This window comes from Mirounga leonina, unplaced genomic scaffold (assembly GCF_011800145.1).
Source record: "Mirounga leonina isolate KUSES-001 unplaced genomic scaffold, KU_Mleo_1.0 Mir_129, whole genome shotgun sequence".
Taxonomy (NCBI): Eukaryota; Metazoa; Chordata; class Mammalia; order Carnivora; family Phocidae; genus Mirounga; species Mirounga leonina.
The window spans coordinates 46,452,396-46,466,884 of NW_023270323.1; the positions used below are offsets into that span (position 1 = coordinate 46,452,396).

Below are 14,489 nucleotides of genomic sequence, written 5' to 3' on the forward strand. Positions count from 1 at the left end.
AGTCACAAGAAAAGGGAAGAGAGTCAGTGCCCATGTGGGCTCCAATCAGATACCAAGAATGGAAAGAGATGGAGGCCATAGGTCTTACCACTCTAAGAGCAAGGTCACAAAAGAGCAGAGCTAGAAAGGGGAAGCACTCTAGGCCTTCTTAAGTAGACATGCTTGCCAGGTGGGAGTGCACCATTCCTGTAGGCAAGGCTCCCTAGACAGAGAAATGTAGCTGGACCTTGTGCCATGCAGGAGAGATTTCTGTCTCTCTCTGCCACTTATGTCTCCTTGGAGCAAGAGTCCATAGAGAGACCACTGTCCTATATATAGGCTCATAATATCAACTCCTGGTACAGTAGTTCAATAAAAGTTCTTAAATTAATAACTTTTAGGGGCAGAAGGAAGATCCTAAGATCTTGTACTTTCTTCTCCTTTCTCCTCTTTATATTCTTCCATAGAAATTTCATCACGTACTAAAGGATCACTTGATGAGTGAGTAAATGGCCTGAATGCACATCCCCAGCTCTGCATTTTTTTCTAAGCTTAGTTCTGACTCTTCATTCAGTATACTTAATGATGCTGCTAGGATATCCCACTGCTCTCTCAACTTCCAAGGGTCTAGAACTTCCCTGAGAATTTTCCTCTATAAACCTTCCTGCCTTTTCTATTAACGTTTAGACCATTATTTTCTCTGTCACTCACATTTGAAACCTCCGGGTCATCTCTGATCCCACTTTCACTCAAAACCCCTTACTGACCCCATGTGTCCTTTCTTTTCATTTTCTTTTCAATTCAGATACATATATAGAGATAGGAATAGGTATCTACCTTTATAAAAAAAGATACATTTTGGTGGGCAATCCAAATTAATATATTTTTCAAAGATTTTATTTATTTGAGAGAGAGAGAGCATGAGCAGGGGGAGAGGGAGAAGCAGACTCCCCAGTGAGCAAGGAGCCTGATGCGGGACTCAATCCCAGGACCCTGAGATCATGACCCGAGCTGAAGGCAGCTGCTTAAGGACTGAGCCACCCAGGCACCCCCTTATAGCAAGGAAAATTTTTTTAAATGGTTGCTGTAAAAACAATAGATCTTTTCAACTGATTTCAGCTTGACTAACCTGAGTCCCCTTGAACCACATTCCCCTCCCTAAGACATGCTGTTGGGGCCCACAACACATCACCCCCAGAGCTGGAAGAACACTTTTCATGAGTTGACTTGGTGCTTGCTTACTAAGCATCAGTCAAAATTGTTGCTAGGAAAACTAGGTATAACGCTCTAGGGAGACTATTTGAGTTGTTTTAAAAAATTGCTTTTAATCTAGAGTGTAAGAAAACAATAAACTGAGGTGGAGGCATCATTATATTCTGATTTCCACTTGAATGGAACCAACCATGGATTGCGCCTCATGAGTGAGACTTCTGCCAAAAAAAAATATGCAGAATCTCAAAAAGCCGACCCCTGTGCAAAGTAGGTTCTTTGCTCTATAGCACAAGTTTGTATGTTTATGAGTTAAATGTTTTATGTATGTATATTTTACTTTTTATGAATCCCCACTTAAATCAGACATCTTTTTTAAGCAACCAACTGCTATGTCAAACACATCAGATACGAAGGCTTCCGCAGTCTCTTGAATCTTCTTCCAAGCCCATTGTCTGCTGTTAGCTTATTGATGCTCCTGCTAGTAACAGTTGCAGTGTAACCTTGGGGAGGCCTCCCACTGTAGCATCACCTTTAAAACACACACACACACACACACACACGCATTGTTCTTGCCAAGGGGATTAATAGTCCGTTTTTAACACCTGAGTTAACCACACTCACAAAGTTGGTGGAAGTCCTCAGCCAATTTTAATTTGGGGGCATTGAAAATTGTAGTGTCAGGCAGAGAAAATAGTGGTTGGTTGTAATAGCCATGAAGAAAGAAAACAGAGTTGAGTCCAGCTCTTTCCTGATGTTGCTTTAAATCACTACTATTAACTAACTCACCATGCAGAGATTTCTCCTTTATTACACATTCAGCTGATGAAAAAAAAAATACCACTGTTTTCTAGCTCCATCAATCCCATGGTGTGACTTCACAATTATGTACATTGTGAGCCTGTTAAATTGTGAAGGGAATTTGATGAATGTTTTCAAATGCTTCTCTCTTTTCATGTCCATTTCCCATTTGCTGTTTAGATCATTTCTTGGTGAGCATTCTTTTTTGACATTTACTAAATGTCACCTCTAGTCCATGTCTAAAACATTGGCCTAGAGCCAGCAGGCTTACCAATTTATATTAGCCTGGTAAGAAAAATTAAATAAAATGTGAAAATGAAAGGAAAATTGCTTCAAAGAAAAATGGGGGCCAACCGTGAAAAAGCCCATAATGGCTGCTACTCACACCCATTCGCTTGCTGTGTTCACAGTTGGGTCATTTTGTGCTGTTGCCAGATTCTGAAAGGAAATCCAAAGAAAGAATTAAACATAATTCTTTCTTTTAAAAAAAAAAAAAAAGGTTTTATTTATTTATTTGAGAGAGAGAATGAGATAGAGAGAGAGCATGAGAGGGGGGAGGGTCAGAGAGAGAAGCAGACTCCCTGCCGAGCAGGGAGCCCGACGTGGGACTTGATCCCGGGACTCCAGGATCATGACCTGAGCCGAAGGCAGTCGCTTAACCAACTGAGCCACCCAGGCGCCCTAAACATAATTCTTTCATATAGCAACCATTTATTGAGTACCTATTCTGGATCAGCACCAGCAATACAAAGATGAGGAGACTGGTTCACTATGCAAGTAACTCACAGTCTCATGTAATGATTCTCAAACTTGAAATGAAAACCGGGCTGCCCTGATGGAAGGCTTTCAGAAGGGCAGAAAGGCCTCCTAAAGCTACCTATCTGTGCTAGGAATTATTCCTAAGGAAATAATCAGGAAAATTGCAAGATGTCGTCTTTCAGAGTAATGGTCTCCTTTCTTATGTAGAGTAATAAATGACTTACTAGACGTTCCAGCAGATATGTATTAGACACCTATTCCACTTCATCTTGATAAAGAATTAAATGAGTTATTTTTCTTGACCACTAATATGGTGTGTGTTAGTTGTTTCTTCGTATTTAATTACTGTTTTCATAGTTCACTGACTCAGTTCACTGTTTAGTTTTCCTCTTTTAATTGGCAGTAATTGTGGATGATATAGTGATGACGCTGATGCGTATTGTCTTTGAACCCTTCCCTCATTGTCATGGGGTTTATTTCTTGAGTGGCTTTTAAAAGTCTGTGGTACACTGATCCGAAGTTAATACCAAATATGATTTTAGTACAGATGCTGGTGTTCTCTGTTCCTGATCCACGTCTGTATAAAAGGTTGCTTGAGGGTGCCTGGGTGGCTCAGTTGGTTAAGCAACTGCCTTCAGCTCAGGTCATGATCCTGGAGTCCCGGGATCGAGTCCCGCATCGGGCTCCCTGCTCGGCAGGGAGTCTGCTTCTCCCTCTGACCCTCCTCCCTCTCATGCTCTCTCTCATTCTCTCTCGCAAATTAAAAAAAAAAAAAAAAATTAAAAAAAAAAAAAGGTTGCTTGATTCCACTTGGCCGTTAGTAACTTTGGAAGAAAATGGAGACACGTGGACTATGTAATCAGGCATTTGGCGTTTATTTTGGTTGATTCATCATGGTATTTGAGCACAGGTCAAGAGGTTAGCCAATTCCCTACTGTTAATTTGAGTTCTAAGCTGTTTTAAATGTATATCTAGTAAATTATCTAACAACTGCTTCCAGAGGCTCAAAACTTTTATCTTCCAGGTACAGTATAGGATTTAATTCGTATAGTATTTAAACTACCATTCTGACCTTTTTCATTCACAAGTGAAGAATCTGAAATTTCGATGTTATTTGTTAGGAAGTAATGGAATTTCTAAACTCCAGTGTTATTTCTTTAACAAATTAATGCAACCATTCTGGTAAAATAGCATTTAACAGGGCATTGTGGCTTCTACCTATCACCTAGAGGTTTGCGTCTTAGACTTGACTTTTTCCTTAAAGCGGCAGCCAGGTTAATGGAGACCTGAGCGTTTGCGAACCTAAGACTTTTCCATAATGGTATTTCACAGAACTCTTCTTTTGGATCTTCTGCTGCTTTTCTCCTTCAAGACAATGACATTTCAAAATTCCTTTTTTTTTTTTTTCCCAGAAAGCAGAGGTAATTGATAATTTGTTCTGTTTAAGGGTTTCTCCTCTTCAAAAATCTGAAGTTGTTGAGATGGTTAAGAAACAAGTCAAAGTCATAACGCTTGCAATCGGTGATGGAGCCAACGACGTCAGCATGATACAGACAGCACACGTTGGTGTTGGTATAAGTGGCAATGAAGGCCTTCAGGCAGCCAATTCTTCCGATTACTCCATAGCCCAGGTAAAGCAGCATTTCTGCAGAACACAGCATGAGTCCTCAGCTGACAGTAGGAAGAGAAAAACACTAATTCTTTTCTACTTTTATTTTAGTTCAAGTACTTGAAGAATTTATTGATGGTGCATGGTGCCTGGAACTATAACAGAGTCTCCAAGTGCATTTTGTACTGCTTCTACAAGAATATAGTCCTCTATATTATTGAGGTAATCGCAGGTTAAGCTTAAAATCCTTGTCAGGTGCATATATATTTAAAGAAAAGTTCTCATTGTTCTAGTGAATCCTTCATTTGCCTACGTTTTATAACTTCCAAACATGTTGAAGTCTGTTGGCCATAGAGAATGATGGATGTTTAAATTTTCTGGCTAAAAATGTTACATTGTTTTGGTAAGATATGTTGAATTAGAATTAATGAAGTAATGTTTTCAGTTTTTAAGAGACTACAGACTGGGGCACCTGAGTGGCTCAGTTGGTTAAGTGTCTACCTTCAGCTCAGGTCATGATCCCGGGGTCCTGGGATCAAGCCCAGAGTCCGGCTCCCTGCTCAGCGGGGACCCTGCTTCTCCTTCTGCCCCTCCCCGAAGTTGTGCTCTCTCTCTCTCTCTCTTTCTCTCTCTCTCTGTCAAATAAGTAAATAAAAGGTTTTATTAATTTGAAAAAGAGAGAAAGCATGAGCATGGGGGGAGAGGGAGAAACAGGCTCTCTACTGAGCAGGGACCGCCCCCCCAAGGTGGGGCTCGATCCCGGGACTCTGGGATCATGACCTGAGCCAAAGATAGATGCCTAACCGGCTGAGCCACCCAGGCACCCAATAAATAAAATCTTAAAAAAAAAAAAAAAAAAAAGAGCACAAACTTCATAGCCTTTTTTATAAAGCTCAGGATCATACTAGAGAAAGCAGTACACTGTTTAAGGATACACACATGGAAAACTAAAAAGAAACTAAGGGAATGACAGACATAAAATTGAGGGTAGCAATTCTAAGGGGTAGAATCAGGAAGGATACACACATAGTTTTGCCCGTATTGGTCATCTCATAGTACGTATTGTGTTTCAAACTTACCTATATACAAGTATGCCTTGCTTTCCAGACCAGTTTGGCTTCTGAGTTGGTTGGTAGGTAGCGAGAGTTCAGATAATGAGGAATTTGTCTAAAAATTATCAGAACATTCAGTTCCTATGTCTGTATGGCAACAAATTTCTATATTCCTTTTCTGGTACCATATAGAACATTATTACTAAAATTAAAACTTAACCCAGGTCAAGAATGTCACCTCTAAAAGGAGGCATTCTGGGTTTTTTTAAGATTTTTATTTTTATTTATTTGACAGCAAGAAAGAGCACAAGCACAAGCAGGGGGAGGGGCAGAGGGAGAAGCAGGGTCCCTGCTGAACAGGGAGCCCAATGTGGGGCTCGATCCCACAACCCTGGGATCATGACCTGAGCCGAAGGCAGATGCTCAATCGACTGAGCCACCCAGGTGCCCCGGCATTCTGTTTTATAAACATTTTTGCAGCACCTGCTGGGTGCCAGACACCAGGCTTAGTTCAGCAACGACAAAGTAAATCAAGCATGGTTCCTGTCCTCCAGGAGCTTGCCAATAGAATATAACATAAGCCATATGTGTCATTTTAAATTTTCTAGGAACCACATTAACAACAAGTAAAAATTAAAGCCCGGTTTAATTTTAAAATGACCTTTTCTTTATCTTAGTATATTCAGAATTATCATTTCGACCTGTAATCACTTTAACAAAATTATGAATGCAATATTTTGCATTCTTCGTACTAAGTCTTTAAAATCTGGTGTGTATCTTACACTAACAGCACATCTCAATTTGGACTAATCACATTTCAGGTGTTCAGGAGCCCTATGTAGCCCATGGCTACCATACTGGACAGCACAACACTTGTGGATAAATTGAACTAGATGATTAACCAGCACATGATAGAGAAATTATTTACCTTTTTTTTTTAAACATACAGCCATTTTATCATCAGAAGCTGTATTTGTAATACTTAAACTCTAGTAGGTGTTATCAGCTTCTTGCTCTCCTTGCTGCTCCACACAGCATGGGGATAAGGGCCCCGTAGCTTGTTAAGAAAACCCTCCGTCTTCCACTCCTGCCTGGGGACCTGCCCACACCCTCGTAAATCTGCCCAGGGCTCCCTCACACACGTCTGCTTATGCCACCCTGCCCTCTAATCTGCTTTTCCTACACATCTGTCAGGAGAGACACAACTAACCATTTGCCAAACGGAAAGACTATCTCGTACTTTACACTAGAGAAGTAACACTATAAACAAAGAGAAAATCCGTGGATCTCACATTTACGCTACTGATGGTTAGTTGGGAGCTGCTGTCTGTTTCGTTCAGCCGTTCTTTATGCCTCTGTCAGAATGCTTATCTCCTTATTAAAATGTTGACTGAGCATAGTTCTTATGAGACAAGCTAGGAAAATTTGAAACTTAATTTCAAAGTATGCAGGCAGTTTCATTTATTGGTCCACGAAAATGCTATAATTAGGTTACAACCCATTAGGTAAAATAATCAAGTACTTGGAGACATAAACAGGATAATCCATGAGTTTATTGTTCATTACTGCTGAATTTTGTCTGGAATAGTCTGTGTTTTGAAGCAAAATGCACTTCTAAAATAGCTTATAAGGTCCAAAAACAGATACATTCTTTGTTGTATGTGTAAATTTGTGGTTCTTTTCTAAAATAATAATTTTTGATTCCCAATCCCCTCTATAGTTCTAGTTTTTCTTAATTGTATTTTCTTCTCATCCCAAACATTGATATTCAAAAGAGTATCAGTTTGTACAGTTATTTACAAATACGTTTGAAGATACCAGAAGTTTAAAGCCACTGACAGCAATAAATCTGCTTAAAAAAATTTAATTTTATGAAATGAAATGAGTGCGCAACTTGTTGCTTTTTAAAAACCTAGATTATTTGACAATCAACAATGAAAACTTATGTACTAATGGGGGAAATAAAATATATTAAACTCACATGAAAGACTAAAACTGCATGCTCTGTTTCAGATCCAGAGTTATGTGATTTGTGGTAGATTAGCCCTAAATTTCACTTGGCTTTGAATTTAAAGCCTCTTCGTGAGATATTTAGCACTGATCAAATTCTTTACGCATGGAAAAGGAAGTAGGTCCTAAACTCTATGGGAAATCTCCTTTTTAAGGTATTTTTCTTTTAGCACTTTATAAAAATATATTTTGAATATAATTCAACTGTCTTGGACAGGAATTGACCTTTTAAATCAATTCCCAGATACCCAACGTTTGCCAGCTAAAACAAGTTCTGCAGATGTTAATGGCTCATGTCACTCCCATGAGTGAATAGACAGAGAACACATCGCTGGGTGTCTCTAGTGAGGACAACTGCCAGTCTCGAATCTCTCCTTTCAGTTTTTTGTGCTGATCAGGCGTGGGAGCAGAGGACTCACTGACTGTTTGTAAGCTGCTGTTTAACATGCAGAAATGCTCCATGAGGAAAATGTCTGTGAAGCTTTAACTGCCACGCCTCTGCCGGGACGTGGAACTCAGAAAATAATACCAGGAGAGGCAGGTCTGAAGTTTCTTTGCTAATAAAGGAATGGCCTGGAATGCTACGGGTTTCATAGATTATCGGCAACAAGTGCTTTTCCCGTTGCTGTAGCCGGCAGGAACGTCACTGTCTAGCTCCTCCATTGCCATAAATTACAGCCAAACACGCACACACAGATTTGGCAGGTGCAGGATAAAATCCTTACTTGTGGTGGCCGCCCAGCAGCAGCCCTAGGTGTTCATTGAAATCACTGACTCTTTTCTAAAGGGATTTTTTTCCTCTGAAATAATCTGACTCCTTCCTAGCAAAATAGGACCTTTTCTTTTCAAATGATTGGTCTCATCCAGGTTTTCTGCTAAGATCCCAAAACAGTGTAGTGTTTCTAAGTTCCAGAAGCTTTGATTAAAGTCAAAGAGGTGATACTTTGCGAGCACATTGTGCTGGAATATGGATTTCTTGTGAATTTAAATAATCTCCATACCTCCCCAGAAAGACTGGTATTTTCTTTCTGCATCCATGCTTCTGGTTGAGTCAAAGGAGGGGCTTTTATGTGCTTATAGTCATTTAGGTGTTGTTTCATTTAGTACAGGCTATGTTTCTAATATTAGAAATATTTTTAGAATATTAGAAATCTAATATTAGAAATCTTTTAACTACAAATCAGACTAGCTTGAAATCAGCCTTTCCATAGACTTCTTCACTATCAAAGACCTTCTCTTTCTCCTTTAAAATATGTAAACTTGAATGCCAAAATATTTGTATAAAGGTGTAGGGTACGATATTGAAGGATTCTGTTCACAAAGCTAAGAGACCATTCACATTTACAAATGTTTACTCACACACAAATTTAACATAATTTTCTCATTGGATAGCATTGATGATTGCAGGTACATGTATGACTATAAACTTTAGAACCAAGTCCTATCCATTAGATAATTTGGTATGCATCTTTTTTTCCAACCAACAGTGATTGGACCATGTCTTCATAGACTAATGAGGCCATAATTTGAAACTTTGTGTTTAAAAATTCCACATATTTCCATCATACTCTAAGATATCTCGAAGAGGTTCTTGGTGTGTATTGCTGCAATAAGTCACAGTCCCCTTCAGGGAGAATATTACTATCACCCAGAGTATCACAAATATGTATTTACATAATCCACATCTGAAAAAGGCCAAATGTGAAAACACAATAGAGAGCATTAAAGCCCGTCTTGTCACCTTGTGTCTACTTAAGCTTAAAAAAAAAAAAAAAAAAGTCAGCAGCACCACTCTAAGGAATAAACCTAACTTCATATAAACATGCTAAGTTCTTTTAAAGCATGCACAAATGAATGACCTGGCTCCTAGTCTAGGGCAAATGTTCAGTTTTTTTCTGTAAATAGATGGAGCAAAGCAAGCAAGAATTTCAGATTTGACTCTGATTCCTATGCTTCTGTTATTGTTGTTGGTAATGTGTGTTACAACCCTAACACAATTTGGACTTATTTTTCATGTGCTATGCTGCTTTGTTTTCTTTTCCATCTCATGAAGCAGACACTCGTTTTTATATATGTTCAATCATTCCTTTCCACTATAAAAAGGAAAAAGATCAATGTGGGTACAGAAGCTCTTCATAGGGAGGCCAGTCTGGGTACATATTGATAAATGGTGAATTTGTAGCAATTCATGCTTCCATAATGAGGTTAAATGAAACGTGAAGTGTAGCAAAGTCCCTGCAACTCTGATTCAAAAATTCACTTGACTGGCATGTCAAGACTGCTTTCCTGCAACAGGTTTTGTTGTTGTTGTTTTGCTTTGGTTTTGTGTGTTTACGTAATCTCCTTGTCGGGCTAGACTTTTTACTCTTCCAAATCAACTTGATTTTTAATTACATTTTAGGTCTGCTTTTCTAAAAGCAATCTATGTATTATTGATTTACTAATATTCACTTTAATTTTCCGTTTGTCTTAAACATGTTAGAGAAAGTTTTTTTTATATTGCCTTTCATTTTGTATCCAAAGTTAAGGCTGCTGTTTTTAAGAAGAACATTATGCTTTATTACATGAAGATTTATGCTTAATCAAGGCATAAATTCAAGTGACCAAGTATTTTTAATATATAAATTCAAATTTCACTTTCAGATGGCTATAATTATCAAGAAATATTTTAAAAGTTTATAAACTTTAACCCATTCATTCTACTTCTAAGAATTTATCCTTAAAAAGGAGGGGCCACAAGAAAATTTTTGGAGGTGATGGATAATGTATATTACCTTCATTATGGTGACAGTTTCACCAGTGTACGTGTATGTCCAAACTTAGCAAATTGTATACATTACCTGTGTGCAGTCTTTTGTATACCAATTATACCTTAATAAAGCTTTTATTTACAAAAAAAAATAATCCATCCTTAGAAAATAGAGATGTATAGGATTTCTGTACAAGAATATTTTGTTCAGAATTATGTATAATGGCAAAAACTGAAAGCAAACTAAATATCCCAAAATAGTTATAGTCACTCTATAGAGGATGTACATCTACTAGTTTCATTTTAAGGGATATGTAACAACTTAAGAAAACTTATTTTATATAATGTTCAGCAGGAAAGGAGCACGACAGGACACTATATAAACTAAGTTTCCAGTAAGGTAACTTTGTGAGTGTATATAAATGACCAATATGAATGTAGCCAACACAGAAGAAAACTGTGATTATATTATTAGAGGAAATCATTTCATTTTCTAAACAAATGTGTTATTTTATATAATCAAAACAACAGCTTATCTCTTTACCAAGAGATATTTATCTCTTTAATTACCAAGATATATTTCTCTCTTTAATTACCAAGAGATAAATATTTTAAAAAGGAATTAAAGCTCTAAAAATATAAGGACAAAATATATTCCCTAAACTGCCTTTTAGAAAATAAGGTTATATTTAATTTTTTAAATGTATGATTGCCTATTAATATTCCTTTTTGACTGAAACTAATTCTGACTTAAATAACAAATACCTTCTGAAAGCATCCCTTCAAATTAGAAAGCAAAACAAAGAAATGCCATTTTCAAGAAAGTTGTGAAAATCCCATGTTAATACTGCTGTTATGCAGCAGTTGAGTTTTTGGATTCTAAGCAATGCATTTATGTTTTTTTGTGTTCTAATTTGGGGGGTTTGGGGTTGTTTTCTTCCTAGATCTGGTTTGCCTTTGTTAATGGCTTTTCTGGACAGATCCTCTTTGAGAGATGGTGTATAGGTCTTTATAATGTGGTAAGTTTAAGACATTTGATTATTCCTGTTTTATTAAATACTTTGAGATAAAGTTTCACCCTGCATTAGGCTGCTTGGAATAATGACCAGTGTGTGCCCTTTAGATGTTTACAGCAATGCCTCCTTTAACTCTCGGAATATTTGAGAGATCATGCAGAAAAGAGAATATGTTGAAGTATCCTGAATTATACAAAACATCTCAGAATGCCCTGGACTTCAACACCAAGGTAGGACACACTGGCCCGGCACATTTGGGGTGGGCAGTGGGACTCGCTTCACTGTTTGAATTCCATGGGGCATCTGGTCTTCCAAAGCCATGGAAACAAACTCCAGGGTTCTGAGTGTGGCAAGTCATCTTTCCCGAAGGTTCTGATGTGGACTCAGAAGGGTTTTTATTTGTTTGTTTTCTTATAAAATTAATGCATAACCACAGTTCACTAGGATTTGCCAGGCAGCAGTAAATTGGGTCTGAAAGACAGACACGAGTGTCCTTTTGGCCCTCAGACTTTCTATCTTTGCAGTGTTGTGGGGAAAGGCTCACTCCTTGCAGGGGTCAGCCATCCAGGACCCACAGGGTCTGTCTTTACATGTGTAAAGTGGTGGGGGGGTGGGGAGGGGCATATATCATTCTTTGTTAATTTTCTCTTTTGCAAAATCACTTTGACCCTATTAGAATATTAGATTGCATTATAATCTCTGGTCAGTAACTCATTTAGTCATAATACTCAGTATTTCCAAGCCATAAAATTTTAAATACAAGATAAAATATCTAACATTTTATCTAAAATCACATCCTAAGTTTATATCCTACATAACACATCATGGACTATTTGTCATCCCTTGGGGTCCGTGGTATTCATTCATCCCAACAAAAAAAAAATCTCATTTTCCTCCAAGTTTAGATTCTGAAGTCTTTCCAATGGCATTTGTTAGTCATTCAGGTTTCTGTTCAGAGAGAAAAAATATTTAATTTTATACCAGGCAAGGCAGATGCCATTTTGAAACTATAATAAAAGCAACAAATATAATACACCTTCACAGAACTATTCCCATCTAATATAGTGCATGTTTATTAGCGTGTCTCTAATAATCAGATGTAATCAGTGCTTCGAATTTAGGACCGTAATGTTAGGATACTTTTAATGTTTATTAATTTGCAAAGCTCTCAAATGATGTTTATTCTCAGTATACCAAGAGAATAAAGCAGACAGGTGCTTCAGCGCCTCGAAGCTGTAAATGACAGTGCCAGGTTGATAGCCGGGATGTTATTCGTCTTCTGAGACGAGGTCTTCCTGAACTCACTGTGCATGTGTGTCCAGGTGTGCACACACAACTTGTTCGCATTGTTTTAAATAACTGAACTTGGTTAATTAAAAAAAAAAAAAAAAAAAAGCTGAGAAGTGTCTTAGACCGTTGGTTCTGAGAAGTATTTTTAATGGTCTCTTAAAACAATTAGTAGTTACAGGATGCAATATCTATGCTTTTATTTTTTAATGTTTTATTTTGGGATTTTTTTTTTGAAATTTATGATGTCCAGTTTGTATTAAATATCACCACCTTGCTGTAATGTTTTTTGTTATCTGTGGTGGGTCTTTCCAAGGAATGGTAAGACACAGTCAGGACAGATACAGCGGACTGTGAACTCGTGTTTTTCGGAAAAGGAGATTTGAGAGCTGAGAAAGTTCCAGGCCTACTGGCATAGTAACAGTAATTCTCACTGACCTGGACAGTTGTATCAACCTCAGCCACAAGTATCCAGTCTACCATAGCTCAGGCTCCACGATGCTCTCTTAAGAATTAACTTCCCAGCCACAAACTTCGCCATGGTACTCTTGCTTATAAACATAAATCAATCCTCATAGAATTATCCAAAGCTATTCCTGGAAAGTCACATCTTTTTACACCCTGTGCGCATGGCAACTTGGACAGTCTTGCGGCCAAGGAAAACGCAGTCTGTAGTTTTAACGTGGAAGCATCATTCCTTGGGTCCTTTGCTGTTCTTTTGTTGTTTACAAAGTATTTCATTATCTGCAGAGCCCATGCATTTTGAAAAGTCATCAGATCAGCTCAAATGGATTTTGCAACTCTTCTGTCCTTTGAATATTTATACATAAGTTGCCAACCATTTTTTTATAGCGTATGTGGATTTTCTAATGATTTCTATGAAAAACCTTTGATTAAATCCCTTCTAAGTGTTTTAAAATTCAGGGACAAATGGCGACAAAATGCAGAGTTGTATACACAGCAGTCGCTGTGGGTCCCCAGTGTAGGAGCATTGTTGCCCTGAATGATGATGATTACGTTTGTTATGGTAAAAAGGGTCGGAGGTTCTGAGGTCCTGACAGGGGTTAAAGGATTAGCATGTGACAATAAGTATCGGTCAGGAAAATGGAAAAGTAGAACTAATTTTTCTTGCACCCACCTGTGCTTTCTGTCAAATAAAAACTTGTGGTAATGACATAGTGAGGAGAAGAGACAAAGGTTAATGAGTAACACAAGTTCAAATGTGTAACGTATTGGAGCATAAATTGGATCATACAATCCAGTGTGGCTGGGTGAACTAACAAAGGAGATTGAGATCACGGTGGAAAATTTGGGGAGGCAGGCAACTTAATTTCTGTTGTTTGAACAGCTTAAAACTATTAATACATGCCAATTTTATTTAGTGTAAGTTTTGCTTGCAAGAAGCACTTTTAAATGACAAAACTGCAACTCTTCAAAGGGCCATAGGAATTCTAAACAGGTTTTCTATAACTTAATCTTTCACATCCTTGCTACAAAGAAAGTACCAGGGATACATGGTCCCTTGCTCTTAAAATACAATAGATATAGAAAAGTAATAACTATTCAGTGATGTTATAATTGTAGGAAGTTCGATGTTGACAGGTGTTAAAAATTGTGGAAGCCTTTTGCAAATTCAGTAATAGCGACGGTGCTTTAGGGAATTACACGACTTAAATGGTATACCTGTTATTTTTGGTATGGTGTGTGTGTGTGTGTGTGTGTGTGTGTGTGTGTGTGTGGAGGGGTGGGGGGAGAGAAAGAGAGAATGCGTTATATTCTCACCATTGAAAAGTGTACCCTTTTACTGTACATGGGAAAGAGAAAGTAGGGATTTCACCAAATTACAGTCTTTTCAAAAGTCTGTTCTTCGAGAATTATGAAAATAGTCCCACCTAAAGAATTGCAGCACCTACATTTCTTTTAAATATTATTTTCTTTTTCAGGCAGAAATTTAAACTTTTAATACTCAGTTTTTAAAAAGCAGAAAAAATTTTCAATGAAGCTGAAAAAACATTTTG

The 14,489-nt window shown here is 37.8% G+C and overlaps 1 protein-coding gene across 5 annotated transcripts in view; it reads left to right on the forward strand.

Moving 5' to 3' along the window:
• The window catches only part of ATP8A1 (ATPase phospholipid transporting 8A1), a 218,574-nt gene that overhangs the window by 162,464 nt on the left and 41,621 nt on the right, over positions 1-14,489 (forward strand). For all 5 annotated transcript variants that reach the window (XM_035005058.1, XM_035005062.1, XM_035005059.1 and 2 more), the window contains 4 exons: positions 4,196-4,379; positions 4,469-4,579; positions 11,113-11,187; positions 11,292-11,414. In XM_035005058.1, the coding sequence (XP_034860949.1) occupies positions 4,196-4,379; positions 4,469-4,579; positions 11,113-11,187; positions 11,292-11,414 (493 nt within the window). The remainder of the gene's footprint in view (positions 1-4,195; positions 4,380-4,468; positions 4,580-11,112; positions 11,188-11,291; positions 11,415-14,489) is intronic.